This window comes from Trichosurus vulpecula, chromosome 1 (genome assembly GCF_011100635.1).
Source record: "Trichosurus vulpecula isolate mTriVul1 chromosome 1, mTriVul1.pri, whole genome shotgun sequence".
Taxonomy (NCBI): Eukaryota; Metazoa; Chordata; class Mammalia; order Diprotodontia; family Phalangeridae; genus Trichosurus; species Trichosurus vulpecula.
The window spans coordinates 85,309,476-85,328,822 of NC_050573.1; the positions used below are offsets into that span (position 1 = coordinate 85,309,476).

General features: G+C 40.8%; 1 protein-coding gene across 1 annotated transcript in view; it reads right to left on the reverse strand.

Moving 5' to 3' along the window:
- LOC118833803 (zinc finger protein 883-like) overlaps positions 1 to 19,347 on the reverse strand; it is a 34,425-nt gene that overhangs the window by 5,043 nt on the left and 10,035 nt on the right. The window contains exon 2 of the mRNA XM_036741207.1: positions 17,425 to 18,411. Within this exon, the coding sequence (XP_036597102.1) occupies positions 17,425 to 18,380 (956 nt within the window). The 5' untranslated portion in view covers positions 18,381 to 18,411. The remainder of the gene's footprint in view (positions 1 to 17,424; positions 18,412 to 19,347) is intronic.

Consider the following 19,347-nt stretch of genomic DNA (forward strand, 5'->3'; position numbering starts at 1 on the left):
TTCAGTTTAACATAAGATTTTCCTAAGGATAAAAGCAGTCAAAAGGTGGAGTGGGGACTTCCAGTGCCAAGATGGCGCAGTGAGGAAGGAGCCCTCCCTAATTCCCCTCCAAACAACTTGAACACTGCCTCAGAACTGACCTAGGAGCAGAGAAGCAGCTTACCAGACTGGCAGGAAAGGTCATCTCACTGGGGTGGTTAAGGGCAAGCAAAGTGGGACTTTTTACTGTTTTTTCTTTCGGAGTGCTTCTTGGCACTAAAGCAATCAAGTGCCTTTCATTGAGTCTTGCCTTTGTTTGTAGGAAGGCCCACATCCTTTTGCTAATTAAGTCACAAGAGATGTGAAGCCCTCAGGCCCTAAGAAAGGTACATATACTCATTGAACTCAGAAGTGTGGGAGGTGAGGTTTTGCTTTGGGGACTCACTCACTGGAAGAGTGTCATGTGATTTGACCAGACGAGACTCTGGGTAGCCATTAAGGAGCCCCCCGGCTTTGAAAACCCAGATGTTGGTGCTTCTCTCTCTGGTAACTATGTATGTAATGTCTTATTCAGACAGTTAGAAGCCCTGTCTGCAGATTTGTGTTTATTTGCTCTGTTTATATAATTTCTGCTTGTAATTTCTGTTTGTATTTGCTCTGAAGTTCAGGGTGCTGACTTTTCCCCCTGAACTAAGTGAATAATATATGTATGTTTAATTAAAGTGAGATTATTATCCCCTTAAAGTTGCTTTCCTTGGAAAAGCAGATCAAAGAACCTGTGCTAGCAGCCCTCATGTGTGCTGGTGTTATTGGCCTTGCACAGCCACAGTAGCTGCTGCTACAGGTGGAAGGGGAGCAAGGTCCAAGACCAGGAGCAGCTAGCCTCACAGCAGGGGGTCTCAGGCAATCCACCAGTGAGGCCCACCCTCCTGCAAACCAGCAGTCCCCTAGGCAAGCCAGCAGTTTCTTCAGCACAGGAAGACTCCACCTCCAGCACAAGCCACTAGCCAGGCTTTGACCCATTTGTTGACCAGCAGTGGCCAAGAGCAAGACTCCTGCCCCTGGGGTCCTCCCCCAGAGTGGCACTGTTTCCATAGCAACCCAACAATAGAGCCTCACCACTGGGGCAGACCAGCAATAAGACCCCTCCTCCCAGGGACAACCAGCAGAAAGACTGTTTTCATAGCAACCCAGCAGGGAGACCCCGCCCCTGGTGCAGGCCAGCAGAGAAACCCCACACCCGGGGAAGGTAAACAGGGAGCCCCACCCCCTAGTACAAGGCAAAAAGGAATCAAACCCTCTAGTGCAAGCAAGCAGTTAGTACTTAAATCCCAGTGAAAGCCAGAAGCAAGACCCAGCACAAAAAGCTTGGGACAGTGCTTGGGACAGTTAGGGCCAGAGCCTAACTCACATAAAAACACCAAGTCACTAAATACACAGGAAAAAAAATGAGCAAAAGAAAAAAAAGAACTTGACTATAGAAAGTTACTATGGTAATGGGGAGGATCAAGGCACAAACTCAGAAGAGGACAATAGTGTCAAAATAGCTATATGTGAAGACCCAAAGAAAAATGTAATTTGGTCTCAGGCCCAAAAGGAACTCCTGAAAGAGCTTAAAAAGGATTTTTAAAAGCAAATTAGAGAAGTAGAAAGCAATTGGGAAAAGAAATGAGAGCATTGTAAGAGAATAATAAAAAAAAAAGAGTCAGCAGCATGCCAAAAGATAATTTGAAAATTCAGCGAAGAAAATAACTCCTTAAAAATTAGAATTGAGCAAGTGGAAGCTAATGACTCCATGAGACATCAAGAAACAATAAAACAAAATCAAAAAAGTAAAAAATAGAAGAAAATGTGAAATTTCTCATTGGAAAAAAAGCTGACCTAGAAAATAGATCCAAGAGAGATAATTTAAGTATTATTGGACTACCTGAAAGCCATGATTTTAAAAAAAGGCCTGGACAACATATTTCAAGAAATTATCAAGGAAAACTGCCCTGATATACTAGGACAAGAGGGCAAAATAGAAATTGAAAGAATTCACCAATCACCACCTGAAAGAGATCCCAAAATGAAAACTCCCAGGAACAACACAGTCAAATTTCAGAGCTTTCAGATCAAGGAGACAGTACAGCAAGCAGTAATACAGCAATCCAAGAAAAGTTTGAAGGACTCATGAAGAAAAATGTTATCCATCCCCAGAGAAAGAATTGATGGTGTCTAAATACCACTGAAGCATGATTTTTAAAATTTTCCTTGAGGTTTTTTTTTCTCGTCTATATTTTCTTTCACAACATGACTAGTATGGATATGTTTTGTATAACCATACATGTGTAACCTATATAAAATTTCTTGCCTTCATAATTGCGGGGGGAGGCAGAAGGGAGGGAATTTGGAACCCAAAATTTTAAAAACAAACATTAAAAATTGTTTTCATATGTAACTGGGGAAAAATAAAATACTAAATAAAAGTTAAAAAAAGTACTTCAAGCAGCCAAGAAGAAACAATTCAAATATTATGGAGATACAATCAGGATTACACAGGATGTGGCAGCTTCCACATTAAAAAACCACAGGGCTTGGAATATGATATACTGGAAGGCGAAGAAGTTAGGATTACAAGCAAGAATTACCTACCCAGCAAAACTAAATATAATCTTTCAGGGTTGAAAAATGGATATTTAATGAAATAGAAGATTTTTGAGCATTCCTAATTAAAAGATTGGAGCTGAAGAAAAAATTTGACCTCCAAGTACAAGACTCAAGGGAAACATAAAAAGGTAAAAAAAAAAAAGAAACAAGAAAGATAAAACATAAGACATTCCATAAGGTTAAACTTCATATTTCTATATGACAAGGTAATATTTATAACTCTTAAGAAACTTATTACTGTAAGGGCAATTAGAAAGAGTACACATAGACAGAAGGTGTGGATATAAGGTGACTTTGATGGGATGATACCTTAAAAAACAAAATAAAGGGGTAAGAAAGAAGATTGCCCTGGAAGAAGAAGGGTTGGGGGGAGATAGAATGAGGTAAATTGTCCCACATAAAAGAGGCATGTAGGAGCTATTATAATGGAAGGGAAGATGGAGGGTGGGGTAGGCAAAGCTTTAACCTTACTCTCATCAGAACTGGCTCAAAGAGAGAATAACATATACACTCAGTTGGATACAGAAATCTTTCTTACCCTATAAGAAAGTAAAAAGGGACAGGGATAATAGAAGGAGGAATGGGGACTGATAAAAGAGAGGGCAGATTGGGGGAGGCAGTAATCAGAAGTAAAACACTTGTGAGGAGGGAAACGGTGGGGGTAAGAGAGAGAGGGGGATAAACAAAGGAAAATAGCAGGGAGGGAAAAACACAGCCTTAAAGAGGCCTATTCATTGAATGGGTGTTACCTCACTCAAAGTGAGAACCTGAAAAGATTTTAGCCTGAAAGGGCCAGGGTCTCCCAATGAATCCTGGGCCATCTCCACTCATCCTGGCGAATATCAGGCCACTGGACCCAGATGGCTCTGCAGGAGAAAGTGAGGCTGGTGACCTTGCACAGCCCTCCCTCATTCAAATCAGAGTCAACTGCAAGTCATGTCATCATCTCCCTGATGTCATGGTCCTCTTCAACAACTAAGGACAAACACAACAACAACAACAACAATAACAATAACAAATGTGGACGGGATGAACTCACCCATAAGATGGAAGCAAACAGCAGAAGTTATTAAAAACCAGAACCGTACAATATGTTGTTTACAAGAAACACATTTAAAACAGAGAGACACGCACAGGACAAAGGTAAGAGGCTGGAGCAGAATCTATTATGCTTTTTTTTAATTTTAGTTTTTAGTTACAACACTCAGTTCCACAAGTATTTGAGTTCCAAATTTTCTCCTCCTCCCTCTCCTCCCCCCTCCCCCACAAGACGGCATGTAACCCAATACAGGTTCTACATATACCTTCCCATTAAACTTATTTACACAATTGCCAAGTTGTAAAGAAGAATTATAACCAATGGAATGAATCATGAGAAAGAAGAAACAAAACCAAAAGGAAGGAAAAAAAAGAGAGCAAATAGTTTGCCTCATTCTGCATTCAGACTCAGTAATTCTTTCTCTGGATGTGGATAGCTTTTTCCATCATGAGTCTTTTGGAGTTGTCTCTGAACCTTGTATTGATGAGAAGAGCCGAGTCTATCAAAGTTAGTCATCACAGATACTGTGTATCTGTAAGTGAGTATTATGATCTCCTGGTTCTGTTCCCCTCACTCACATAAGTCTTTCCAGGTTAATATGAAGTCCATCTGCTCCTCATTTCTTATAGCATAATAGCATTCTATTACATTCATATACCACAACTTGTTTAGCCATTCCTCAATGGATGGGCATCCCCTTGATTTCCAATTCTTTGCCATCACAAAAAGAGCTGCTATAAATATTTTTGTGCATACAGGTCCATTTCCCACTTGTGTGATCTCTTTGTGATACAGCACTAGCAATGATATTACTGGATCAAAGGGTATGCACATTTTTATACCCCTTTGGGCATAGTTCCGAATTGCTCTCCAGAATGGCTGGATCAGTTCACAACTCCACCAACAATGTAACAGTGTTCCTATATCTCCAGGATTTATCATTTTCCTGTTTTGTCATGTTAGTCAATCTGACAGGAGAGATGTGGTACCTAAGAGTTGTTTTGATTTGCATTCAGAATCTATTATGCTTCAGCTAAAGTAAAGAAAACAGGGGTAGCAATCATGATCTCAGACAAAGCAAAAGCAAAAATAGATCTAAATTAAACGAGATAAAGAAGGAAACTATATCTTGCTGAAAGATACCACAGACAATGAAGTCACAGCAATATTAAACATATATGCAGCAAATGGTATAGCATCTAAATTTCTGAAGGAGAAATTGAATGAATTGCAGAAGGAAATAGACAATAATACTGTACTAGTGGGGGACCTCAACTTTCCCCTCTCAGAACTAGATAAATTGAACCAAAAAATAAATAAGAAAGAAGCTAAGAAGGTGAATAAAATTCTGGAAAAGTTAGATATGATAGATGTGTGGATAAAACTGAATAGAAAAGAATACATCTTTTTCTCAGCAGTGCATGGCTCTGACACAAAAACTGACCATGTATTAAGACATAAAAACCTCACAATCCAATGCAGAAAGGCAGAAATAGTCAATGCACCCTTTTTATATCATAAGGCAATTAAAATTACATTCAATAATGGACAATAGAAAAATAAAAATTCATTGGAAACTAAATAATCTAATCCTAAAATATAAGTGGGTCAAAGAACAAATCACAGAAACAACAGATAATTTCCTTAAAGAAAATGACAACAATGAGACAACATACCACAATGTAAGGGATGCAGCCAAAGTGGTGCTTATGGGAAAATTTATATCTCTAATTGCTTACATTAATAAAATAGAGAAATAGCACATCAATGAATTGGTCATACAACTAAATAACAACTAGAAAAAGAACTAATTAAACCAGCCCAATTAAATACCAAATTGGAAATCCTGAAAATCAAAGGAGAGATTAACAAAATTGAAAGTAAGAAAACTATTGAACTAATAAATAAAACTAGAAGTTTGTTTTATGAAAAACCCAACAAAATAGACAAACCATTGGTTAGTTTGGTTTAAAAAGGGAAAGAAGAAAACCAAATTACTAGTATCAAAAAATGAAAGGGGTAAATTCACCATCAATGAAGAAGTAATTAAGACAATTGTTAGGAGCAATTTTGCCCAGTTATATGCCAATAAATTCGACAATTTAAATGAAATGGATGAATATCTACAAAAATATAAATTACTCCAATTAACAGAAGAAATAAAATACTTAAATAGCCCAATCTCAGAAAAAGAAATTGAACAAGCCAACAATGAACTCCTAAGGAAAAATCCCCAGGGCCAGATGGATTTACAAGCGAATTTTACCAAACATTTAAAGAATAATTAATCCTAATGCTTTATGTACTATTTGGAAAAATAAGCAAAGAAGGAGTCCTACCAAATTCCTTTTATGACACAAATAGGATGCTGATACTAAACCAGAAAGAGCCAGAATAGAGAAAGAAGATTATAGACCAATTTCCCTAATGAATATTGATGCTAAATTTTAAATAAAATACTAGCAAAGAGATTATAGCAATATATCACAAGGATCATACACTATGACAAGGTAGAATTTATACCAGGAATGCAAGGTTGTTTTAATATTAGGAAAGCTATCAGCATAATTGACCATATCAATAACAAACCCAACAGAAATCATATGATTATCTCAATAGATGCAGAAAAAGCCTTTGACAAAATACATCCATTCCTATTAGAGGGTATAGGAATAAATGGAGATTACCTTAAATAATAAGTAACATTTATCTAAAAACATCAGAAAGCATTATTTGTAATGGGGATAAGCTAGAAGCCTTCCCAGTACAATCAGGGATAAAGCAAGGATGCCCATTATCACCTCTGTTATTCAATATTGTACTAGAAATGTTAGCTATAGCAATAAGAAAAGAAAAAGAAATTGAAGGAATCAAATTAGGCAATGAGGAAACAAAACTAACACTCTTTTCAGATGTGATGTTATACTTAGAAAACCCTAGAGAATCAACTAAGAAACTACTTGAAATTATTAACAACTTTAGCAAAGTGGCGGGATAACCCACATAAATCATCAGCATTTCTTCATATGACCAACAAGGGCCAGCAGCAAGAGATGGAGAAATTCCATTTAAAATAACTGTAAAAAATATAAAACACTTGGGAGTCTACTTGCCAAGACAAACCCCAGAACTATATGAACACAACTACAAAACACTTTTCACACAAAGTCGTATCTAAAGAATTGGTCATTGAGCCAATATAAGAAAAATGACAATTTTTATATCCTGTTATATATTATTATATTATAAATTAATCTATCTATTCAACGCCATACCAATCAAACTATCAAAAAATTATTTTATAGAGCTAAAAAAAAGTAACAAAATTCACCCAGAAGAACAAAAGCTCAAGGATATCAAGGAAATCAATGAAAAAAAATTGTGAAGGAAGGCAGTCTAGTCATACCACATCTCAAATGTATCATAAAGTGGTAATTAACAAAACAATCTGGCTAAGAAATAGAGTGGTGGATCAGTGGAATAGATTAGGTATAAATTACATTATAGTAAACATATAGTAGATGACCATAGTAATTTGGTATATGATAAACCCAAAGATCCAAGCTTTTGGAACAAAAACTCATTATTTCACAAAAACTGCAGAGAAAACTGGAAAACAGTATGATGGCAACAAGGTATAGACCAACATCTCACCAAGGAATAGATCAACATCGTATACCAAGATAAGGTCAATGGGTACATGATTTACACATAAAGGGTGATACCATAAGTAAATTAGAAGAGGATGAAATAGTTTATCTGTCAGATCTATGAATTTATGACCAAACAATAGAGAGCATTACAAAATGTAAAACAGATAATTTTGATTTTATAAAATTAAAAAGTTGTTGCACAAACAAAATCAATGCAACCAAAATTATAAGGAAAGCAGGACACTGGGTTTTTGCAATATGTATTTCTGATAAAGGCTCCCTTTCTCAAATATATAGAGAACTGAGTCTAATTTATAAAAATATAAGTCATTCTCCAGTTGATAAATGGTCAAAGGTTATGAACAGGCAGTTTTCAGACAAAGAAATCGAAGCTAACTAAAGTCATATGAAAAAAATGCTCTAAATCACTATTGATTAGAGAAATGAAAATTAAAGCAACTCTGAGGTACCACCTCACACCTATCAGATTGACTAATATGACAAAAAAGGAAAATGATAAATGTTGGAGGAGATGTGGGAAAACTGGGACACTAGTACACTATTGGCGGAGTTGTGAACTGATCCAACCATTCTGGAGAACAATTTGGAACTATTCCAAAAGGGGTATAAAACTGTGCATACCCTTTAAGGTAGCAATATCACTGCTAGATCTATATCCCAAAGACATAAAAAAGAGGAAAGGATCTATTTGTACAAAATATTTATAGCAGCTCTTTTTGTAGTGACTAAGAATTAGATATCAAAAGGATGCTCATCAATTGGGGAATGGCTAAACAAGCTGTGGTATATGATTGCAATGGAATATTATGGTGCTATAAGATGATTTCAGAAAAGCAAGATGATTTCAGAAAATCCTGAAAGGCTTACATGAACTGATGCAAAGTGAAGTGAACAGACCAGGAGAACTCTGTACACAGTAACAGCACTATTGTTTGATGAAGAACTGTGAATGACTTAGCTATTCTCAGCAATATGATGATCCGAGAAAATCCCAAAGGACTAATGATGAATCATACTCTGCCTCCAGAGAAAGAACTGATATTGTTTGGACATAGACTGAAGCATGCTATTTTTCACTTTCTTTCATTCTTTTTCTTTTATTTGAGTCTTGTTGTACAAAATGACTAATATGGAAACATTTTATATGATTGCATATATAAATGTAAAACCTATATCTGATTGTTTACTATTTCCGGGAGGGGGGGAAGGAAGGAAGGAAGGAAGGAAGGAAGGAAGGAAGGAAGGAAGGAAGGAAGGAAGGAAGGAAGGAAGGAAGGAGGGATAGAATCTGAAACACAAAACTTTTAAAAAATGTTTAAAAATTGTTTTAACATGTAGTTGGGGGGAGAATAAAATAAATATTTTTAAAAAGTAGAATGGGCTGCCCTGAGAGACTCTTCAGACAGAGAATAAATGGCCAGCCTCCTTTTGAGGAGCATAGGGTATACAGCTTAAAAAATATCTTAGAAATCACCTAGCCCAACCCTTTGTTTTACAGACACAGGTCAAGGTTTATGTCTAGAACTTCATCTTTATGGGATAATCTGTGAGGATCTCCCAAGTCCTTCACAGCTTGAAATGAGGCAGAGAAAGGTCCGGAATTGGTGGTGATATGGAAGGTTTATGACTGTACCGTGTGACATGGTGTCTGATTTTTTTTTGTTTGTTTTCCGTATCATACCAATGAGACCCTTAGCTGGTTTGTCATGGAAAGGGCTCTGAGCTCACCACTTCTCCTTCCAGTGATTAAACCTACAGAGCCCGAGATCTGTCTTCCTAGTACTTTACACAACTTGTTACTGCCCTTGCTTTTGGAAGGGGGTTGTCAATCTTTCTCCCTATGGCCGCCCCTCTGACTTTCTGGACCAAAGAGCTCCTCCCTGGCCACTACTCCCCTATGTACATTAGTTTCCCCTCTTCGCTGGGAGGGACTCTGTGTTTATATTTATATCCCAATGCTTAGCACATTTCCTGGAATATAATAAACAAGTAACACATACTTTTTCATTCATTCTGAGAGGACAGTGAATATCATTCTAAGAAATTAGTGAGTACCATGTTGGTGATGATAGAAGTGAAGATGAGCCTGGTGGTGTGGGGGTCCAGGCTGTACTCCAGGTGAGGAGAATGAGAGGGCAGGTAGAACGGGAGGGGACCTGCTTGGTGGACCCAGGGCTGCCATCTCCAAGGAAACTTCCTGTTGCCGTGCACAGATAGGACTCGAGAAAAAGAAAAATTGTCCTGGTAAAATGAGAAAGGGAGAGCATATGGAAATTATGATGGGAGTGTAAGCTCCAAGAGGAATGGTGTAAAAAAAATAAAGAGCCCCTCAGTTTGAATCCCAACTCTGAACAAGTCATTTACTTCCTCATTTCTGAAATGAGGGAGATGTACCAAATGATCATGGAAATCCCTCCAGCTCTAAGTCCTTTGGTAGGAAGCTCAGAAACATTCCCAAAGACCCCAGGTATGAATAAGGTCTCATCTATTCCATGGAGTTAACATAGCCAAAGTTAACATAGCCATGTTTTGCCCAGCTATCAGATTTTAATGCCAGTGTTAAAATTTCCAGCTCAAATCAATGCCAAAACTAGTTTAGGAAATTACAAAACAGCATTGGTGCAGAAGCCAACAGGGAAATGATAAGGAAGGAGGAAAACACCCAAGGCCAGCATGTAATAAAAGTGACTTTGTATTAAGCTTCCCTTCAGCTTAGGCACAGGAAGGACACTCACTGGCCTTTAAGACACTTCAGGGTCCAAGGACAGTTGAAGGCCTCTGTCCCTGGGATCTGGGGGAATAGGCTGGCTCCAAACTGAAAACCTTGCCTTCATTCTTTTCTTGGGCGAGATAGGCACTTAATCCCAATTGCACATATTGGACCCTACGTCTCTGGGAATTCCAGATGCCCCCAACTTGGTTTTTTGGTCTTCTTTTCTATACCAATGAGACCTTCAGTTGATTTGTCCAGGAGATGGCTCTGAGGCCATTTCTCCTTCCAGTGACCAAACTTACAGGGCCTAAGACCTGTCTTCACAGTGCCTCACACATCTCATCACCAGAGGTGGTAGGGAAATAGCTCTGGGTCAGCTTATTGGACTGGTGGACGCTGTAAAGATCGACATATCATGTTATTATCTCTAGTAACCTATCCCAAGGGCCCATCTGGAACAAGGATGGTGCCATTTAAAGGGCAGACCCACTGGTCTACTTCCTAAGTTCTCTACTCAACCAACAGTAGTCAAGCAGAAGGAAGCAAACACATTTTGTCCTGCATTGGTTTACCTTGCTTTTGGGGCCCCTCTGGGCCTAGAGGTGGAAAAGGGTGAATGCCAAGGAGTGCAGGCTAGGATACTCAGCTCTCCTGAAAATAAATACAGAAGTTACAGATTTTATAGACTCTTAAAGCTAGAAGGGACTTCAGAGGAATCCTCTTCAGGCTCCTCTGAAGGAGAATCTTCCCATTTAGACTTCCATTAGCTAGGAGCCCATTTCACTATTTTGTTAAGAAGTTTTTCTTTATGTCTAATCAAAATTTCTTTTCAACTTCCCCCTGAGCTGGGCACTCTACATGGATATAAATATAGATATAATTTTATGAAGATGATGTCTGCCCTTGAGTTTATATTCTCAAGGAAAACTACACCTAGAGGAAAGTGGTGACAGGTGTGTTTAGGACTGGGAAGTCACAGGGATGATGAACAGAGTCATAGTTCTTTTCTCAATGACAAGTACCTTCTTGATGTAAATGGAATAGATGCTCCCAAAACCTATTTTAAGTTTCTACTCTGAAGAATAAACAGCACTAGGAATAAAAACATGAAAACTATCTTCAAAGAGCTCTCAGAGGTCCCTTCTCCCTTTGGGAGATGATTCCCTCTCACGGCATTTCAGAGACACAACCAAAAGGGACCACAGGGATCTCTGTTATAATCTAGGCTCCCCACTGGAACCATCAATCATGCTACAGCTGCCTGACTGGCCTCTCTGCCTCGATTGGAAGATTCCTCTCCTCCTCGCCTTGCAGAGGTCCTGGAAAAGCTGCCACTAAAACCCATTTAAAAGCTGCTCAGACACCAAGGGTTCCTGGGACAAGTAACTGGAAGAGATTGTGAAAACCATTCCACCAGCACATTGTAGACAAATGAAATTCAAACGAAGCACAGAAAATTAAAGGAGTTGCCCAGAGTGACACTAAAGGTCAAAGGCCGGACTCTAACTCTTGCCCTCAGATGCCCAGCCCTCCCACGTTCTCTCCAGTCCCCAAGTGAGAGGTGCTGTGAGGGTGTCTCACTCACAGATCAGGGAGTTTCCCGTGCTCCTCTCTTCCAGCCCCTAGATATGGCAGTTTCCCCCACCAGCCCTGCCCCTGCGCTCTGTACAGCTAGACCCCCGTGAGGGCTACCTCGTGCTCCACCCTCCTGGGGAAGGAGATCCCTGCGTTCTGTTCCATCCTATGCCCAGATGATTGGGGTCTCTAAGCTCTGTCCCTGAGCTCCACCCGTCCCGCCCCCAGGTGAGAGAGGGCGGTCCCCTCTCTTGGACCGAACAGCCCTGGCTGAAGGAGGTCCCTACGATCTGTCTTCAGGTTTGGGGTGGGGTTCCCTGCATTCTGTACTGACTCCAAGTGAGAGAGGACCCCACGCTGTCCTCAGGTCAGGGGGGTGCTCCCCGCTTTGCCTAGGAAGGCCCCGGAAGGCCTAGGGGAGGTCCCCACGCTCTGTCCTCAGGTGGAAGGGCGGGGGTTCCCATAGCTCCCAGGGGAAGTAGGGCCCCCCGTTCTGTCCTGCCCTCAGGTGTGGGAGGTCCCCACGCTCTGTCCTCAAGTCAGGTGGGGGGCTCCCTGAGCTCCCAAGGGAAGGAGGGCCCTGTGTTCTGTTCAGTCCCTTCCCCGCGCTCCGGACCCCTTCTGCGTGATGAGGAGCCGCTCCCGGCCCCAAAGGGTCCCCAGGACACAGCCGAAAGCAGACTCCCGGGGACACGCACACGGGCCCACATGGGTGGGGTCTCCCCCACACCAAACCAGGAGCGCTTTGGCGGGCCGCAGATCCCGAGGGTGACACACACTGACCAAGCATCCACAGGCGCCGAGCCCCCAGCCGGAAGTGGACCCACCCCCCTGAGGGGACCTGCCAAGCCCAGGGTCCCCCCTTCTCCCCCCAACACTTCCGGGGGCTTCCTTGTAACAGCAGGAGGCTCTTTTGTCAGATTTCAGCCTGGGAAAAAAGGGGGAGGGTCGGAGAGGGAGGTCCTTGGAAAGGAACAAAGAACGATGGCAGAGGAAAGAAGACCGAAGGAGGCGAGGCTGGCATAGCAGAAAGCCTAGGAGGGGAGGGATGGAGAGAGGAGCCAGGAACAGGCAGGACCCAGAGGGAAGGACCTCTGGATAGGATACACTTTGGAGGAGGCAGGAAATGCAGATTGTTATTATTTACATTTTACAGAAAAGGAAACTGAGTTCAGGGGAAGGATATGTCTGAAGGCACACAACTCGACTCGGGGGCAAAGCTGGGAAATAGGATCATGGGGGAGAAAACTCCATTTTCCTTTGCATCATTTCTGTAAGGATGGCTTTCGATATGCAATTATTGGAGACCGAAGAAATGCAAGCCTCTTCTGCACTTGTCACCCTTTTTATTTTTGTAACCTGTGTCCACCCTTCCTCCAGGGCCAATCCTCCCAGTCCTCTCTTTGGCTCTTAGAGTTTTACACTGGAAAATTTCAGAATATTATTTTGCCTATTACTCAAATACAGTTTGTGTCTCAAACTCCACAGGTTAACAGAACATATATTAAGTATCCTCCCTTGTAACAAAGAAAAGCAGTTCGTATTTTACTGAAACAGCCCTCCAGGGTCTGACAGTCTATGCATCCCTTCCTTCATTCCATTTCAGGGAAGATTTGGACTCATTGGAGCCCATAAACAAGGCAAAAAATATACAAAAGTGCTCTGGAGGCCATAAGCAATGCAGTTCTGATCTTATTCTGGTAAGTCCAACCTTCTCCTGGTCTTCTTCCAGGTCATACCTGGTTTGGACTTCTCTCAGAAGGAAAACAAATTTGGGATGGCTTGTGAGCAGCCACTCAACATCTGCTCCCCCAGGTCTCTCTAGCTGTACAGCCACATGCATGATCCTCTTTTCTCAGAGAGACTAGCACTGCCCAGAACTCCCATTCTCTCTCCATAAGTCTAGAACTTCTCTTCCAAAAAAAAGCAATCTAGAACCTCACAAACTCGGGGTTACTAGAGGGGCACCTGCCAGGAATTCCTAGGGGGTTTGGATGAGTTCATGTTACTCAGATGTGTCTTGCCCCAGGGAAGTCATCAATGGGGGCAAAACTTTTCACATCTTCCCCTTCCACCCCCCTCCCCAGAACTTTGCTTCTAGCTCTGCTGCATTCTCAGAATATCACAGAAAAGGCCAAATGTAGGGAAGAGGACCAACTTCCCCTCTTTTGTTAAGACTGACCCCTTTATTTACAGGCCCAACACAAAGTCTGGCTCCTCCCATAGCAATTTGAACCAACCAATTCACCATGACCCAGTTACTGAGAATTAATCAAGAGCCATATCCTCCATCCTCTAAAGGAGATGCCAAATGGCAATAATCACCAAATATAATGGGCTTTTCTTGGTCCTTCTCTTTCTTGACCTCAACACAGCCTCTGATACTCACTTTTAATCACCTTCTTCTCCAGGTTTTTGTTCTCCTGACTGACTGCTCCTTCTCAGTCTACTCTGGTAGATCTTCATTAAGGTCACGACCATTAACTTGGTGTCCCACAAGGCTCTATCCTGGGCCTTCTGCTCTTCCCCCTTTACCCTATTTCACTTGATGATTTTTATCAGCTCCCACGGATTCAAGTCTCTGCAGATGATTCTCAAATTTATCCAGCCTTGCCTTCCTCCTGACCTCCAGTCTTGCATCTCCAACTGCCTGATGGACATCTTGACCTGGATGCTTCATAGACATCTTTAACTCAACATGCCCAAAACTGAACTCATTTCGCTGCCCCACCCCCCAGCCCTTCTCTGTTCCTAATTTCCTTGTTACTGTTGAGGGCACCATCATTCTCCCAGTCACCCAGCTTACAATTTAGGGGTCATCCTTGACTCCTTGCTCTTTCTCCATATTTAATCAGTTGCCAAGACCTGTCAATTCTACCTTTGAAACTTCTCACAGGCCCTCTTCTCTTCTCTACTACCCAGGTGCAGACCATCATCACTTCATGCCTGGACTGCTGCAAGAGTCTTCTGGTTGGTCTCTGGGCCTTGTCTCTTCACTCTATTCAGCTGTCAAAGTGACAAGTATAACCATAACATCCCCCTATTCAATCAACTCCAGTGGCTCCCTATAGCCTCTAGGAGCAAATATGACATCCTCTGTCTGGCTTTTAAAGCCCTACATAATCTCGTGGTGGAGCGGATAGGAAGCTGAACCTGGAAGCAGGAAGATCTGCATTCAAAATACAGCCCCAGACACTTCCTAGCTATGTGATCTTCGCTAAGTTACTTAACCTGTTTGCCCCAGTTTCCTCAATTGTAAAATTCAGATAGTAACAGTACCTACCGAAGGGTTGTTGTGAGGACCAAATGAAAGAACATTGGTAAAGTGCTTAGCACAGTGCCCAGCACATAGTAGGTGCTATACATGCTAGCTGACTCTCACTTTGACCTAGCAGAGGAGTCTCTGGTTCAAAGGGTGTAAACATTTTAGTCACTTTCTTACAATAATTCCAAACTGCTTTCTACAACCAACTGGACCATTAAGTAGTTCTACCAACATTGACTACTCTCATCTCTTGCCCTCTTCACCAATTTGCTAAGTGTAAGGATCCTTACCATTGTTCTGACTTGCATTTCTCTTATTGATTTGGGTGCAATCTCACATACTTGTTAATGTGCAATTCTTTTGAGAACTCTTTTACACTTTTTTCTGATTTGTTACAAAGGATGGCTCAATGAGAAGGGGAGAGGTTATATTCAGAAGTGAAGAGGATGTAAAAATAGAACACTTCAAAAAGAGGACAAAAAAACACCATCTCTTCTCCATAAACTCAAATTGATTAGACAATTGTCTTAATCACACTCCCTTCCCCCCAATTTTAAAATTTAATCCATAACTTGCTTTTTGTACCAGTCATTTCCAATTATTCCTTTTGGGTCACTGTAAGGCCCAAAGAACTTTCCCATTTAATCGGCAGATGAAACCTTTCACATGTGTTGTCTCTCTCTAACAGTGTGGGCTTCCTAAGAGTAGGGACTGTTTTTTACCTTGACGGTTCTCCAAAGTGTGTTGCATGTAGTAAGCACTTAATAAATGCTTTATTCATTCATACTCCCACTTCGACCTCCCTAGTTCCATTAAAACCCCCTTGTAACAAAGGAAAACAGGCAAAATCTACTGAAATAGCTTCTGGGTCTAACAGACTATGCAGTATTACCTACTATAAAGCTCCCTCCACCTAGACAAAGAAATTATGATTCATTACTTGTCTTTCAGGACAAAGAATTATCATTGCTCAGCAGTCTTTCAATGTTGTTTCCTTCCCTATATTTTAACTCATAGTTTTGGCTCTTCAAATAAGAGGGCAGGGAAGAGTGGTAGTATTTTCTTCGGTTCATTATGTCCCCACACAGAATTTATTCTAGAAATCTCCAAATATGCTTATGTCTGGGTTTCCACAAATGTGAGCAACAAGATCCCCAGGTCTACAAGCACTAAAGGAAATAAAATTCACACTGGGTAAAAGATAGCTTTTACTTTATATGACAGAAAATACAGGTGGTACAAAGGTCTCAGGAGCCCATAAACAGATACAGATAATTCTTAAAGAACTCAGTTACCTCCAAGATCCCCTTAGAAGTTTACAAACTTGACAACACCCTGACATTTTGATGGACTCCCTCTTTTCCCACACCTTATACAGTAGCCCCCAGATTTGTAGGAGCTATCTGTTTAGATTTCCCCCTTGGAAGGCAAACACGCTCATTGAACTGCTACTGTCCTAACTATTCAGTAATAGCAGGGAGCAAAATATCGGTTTTCGGTTCCTCTTTATTGTGGTTTTAAGTCTCTCACTACTCCTCATTATATGGGTAATTCTTTTCTATCCAATAAGTACAACACTCAGAAAATCCCCTTCTCTCCCCAGAATGTCAGATCACCAAACTCTTGAACTTGGAGTTACTCTGGAGGCAACCTCCAAGGACTTCAGAAACAGTGCTTGTGACTTTCCCTCCCGGACCACAGGGACAAGCACATGTCTGATTCTGCCATGTGTTTCCACAGGAAACCTTGATATTCCACCAGTTCCCTAGCTGTTGACGTCCACTGAACAGAGAGGCTGCTACCTCTTGGGATGAGGCAGGGATGGTCACTTGGTCCCTGAGATCCAAAAACTGAGCACATTCAGTTCACTATGAGCTCCTTCACCAAGGAACCCTTATCTGCTCTTGAAGAGTAGGGGTAGGATTGGGAAGGAGGAGAGCAGGGGAGAAGTTTCCCATCTGTAAAATAAGGGAAGTGGACTCAATCTCGGAGAGTCTTTCAGGTTCTAACATTTTAGACTGGATTCTCAAGCTACCATCCACTCCCATCTTGTTTTTCTTTGTTTTGCTTTCCAGAGTTCCTGAGCTATGGTTAGTAAAAGAGCCCTGATTAAGACTACTGGATTGCTTAGTGACTCTCCCTAGTTCTCATCCTTCTCGATGCTTGTAGCACTCCTCATGACATCCAAAAAACAACATCCTTTTCTTCTTGAAGATTTTTCCTCCCTAGACATCCATATCACTATGTAATCCAAATTCTTCTTAGACATGAGGGTGCCAAGTAATGGGGAAACAGCCATACACTTCAAAACAATTAACCTACAAACATTTCTTGATGAAAAAAATACTAGCACTTTATGTGGAATGCTAAGCCAGGAACAATGCAATAGGAATTACAAAACATTACAAAATACCTGCTCTCTGGCAACTTCTAATATTTTAGAGATTTCTCTAAAGTGGATACTCTATTATACAAAGCTCTTTCCTCACTATTTAATAAATAGGGAGGGTTATTAAGAGGGGTATCTCTAGTGTGAATTCTCTGGTGTTTGGTAAGCTGGGTTCTCCGGATAAAGGTTTTCCCACATTCATTGCATTCATAGGGCTTTTCCCCTGTATGAATTTTCTGGTGCTGAACAAAGCTTGACCAGCCTCGGAAGGCTTTTCCACATTCTTTACATACATAGGGCTTCTCTCCAGTATGAATTCTCTGATGATTAATAATATCTGAGCTTCGACTGAAAGTTTTCCCACATTCATTACATTCATAAGGTTTCTCACCAGTATGAATTCTCTGATGAGTTATGAAACCTGAACATCGACTGAATGTTTTACCACATTCCTTACATTCATATGGTTTTTCTCCAGTGTGAATTCGCTCATGTTCAATAAGTAACGAAAACTGATTAAAAGCTTTGCCACATTCACCGCATTCATAGGGTTTCTCTCCAGTATGAATTCTCTTATGACGTATAAGATTCGAACCCTGGCTGAAGGCTTTGCCACATTCATCACATTTATAGGGTTTCTCTCCACTATGAATTCTTTGATGTCTAACTACATGTGAGCTGTGAATAAAAGCTTTCCCACAGTCACTGCATTCATAAGGTTTCTCTCCAGAATGAATTCTATGATGTTTAATAACATCTGAGCTCTGGCTAAAGGTTTTCCCACATTCCCCACATTCATAGGGTTTTTCTACAGTATGAAATCTTTGATGTTTAATAACATCTGAGTAACATTTGAAGCTTTTGTTACATGTATTACATTTATGAGGTTTTCCTGTAGGACTTTGGTGATGTGTACCAACATTTGAGCTGGCATTGAAATCTCTCTCCCCTTTAGGAGCTTTCTTGTCAAAAACTGTTCCAATCTGTATCTCTATATCTTCCTCACTTTTGCAAGATTCACGACATTCCAATGCCTGTGGGATATCTTTCAGGAATCTGGACATCATTGGATATGATTCTCTTTCAGGGATTGCCATGGTATGGAATCTACTCTTCTCAGTTCTGGTCCTATAACATGAAATAAAGAAAGAAACAAACAAAAAACATTACACACAAATGACACTTAATTTCAGAGGAGAAAAAAAAAGGCTTGACAAAGGTCACTGGATAAAATGATGCTGAATAATTCACATTCACATAGCATTTTTGCATTTACAAAATGCTTTCCTATGTAGGTAGAGGAAATATCCTTATTCCTATTTTATAGATAAGGCATAAAGAGTAATTTACCTTAATAAAGTAAGTCAAACAAAGATAAAAATACATACAACAATGTAAAAGGAGAGAAAAAAAGGGAAGTGAATGTTCTACAAGTTAACACAAAGATACAAAAATGTACCTCCCTCCCTCCCTTCTTTGCAGAAGGGGGACTATGGAGTGGAATATGATGTCAGACTCAAATGACTAAAATGGTTTTTCTCCCCCTTTCATTGTTACAAGGGATATCCCCTCGGGTAGGGGAAGGGGGAAGGAAAGACTTGGAAGTGAAGGTAATGGTAAAATAACCAAAGATATCACTACAAATTTAAAAATATATTGTGACTTGCCCATGGCAAGTCACTCATCTGGCATCATAATTGGGACTTGAACCCATGTTTCCTTATTTGAAGTATAGCCTTCCTCCCACTATACCACACAAAGTACTATACAAATGAAGACAGTATTATTATTATTAAAGTGGAATCCATTGTAGTCAGGAAAGACAAGGCCACAGATCCCCAAGTAGAGGCAAGTACTATAGGCACTTAATAAATGTTAAGTGACTGATGATGCTGCCTCCCTCACTAACTTCCCTCAGCTCACTGATTGAGACAAGGGAGTCAGAATTCTTTTTGCCCTGCCCCTCCCCACCACTTTCAGATTCTCCCCTACCTCCACCACTCAGAAACTTTTCCTCCTTTGAACTGCATACAATCCACATCTTCCACCCAATCAAAATCCTGG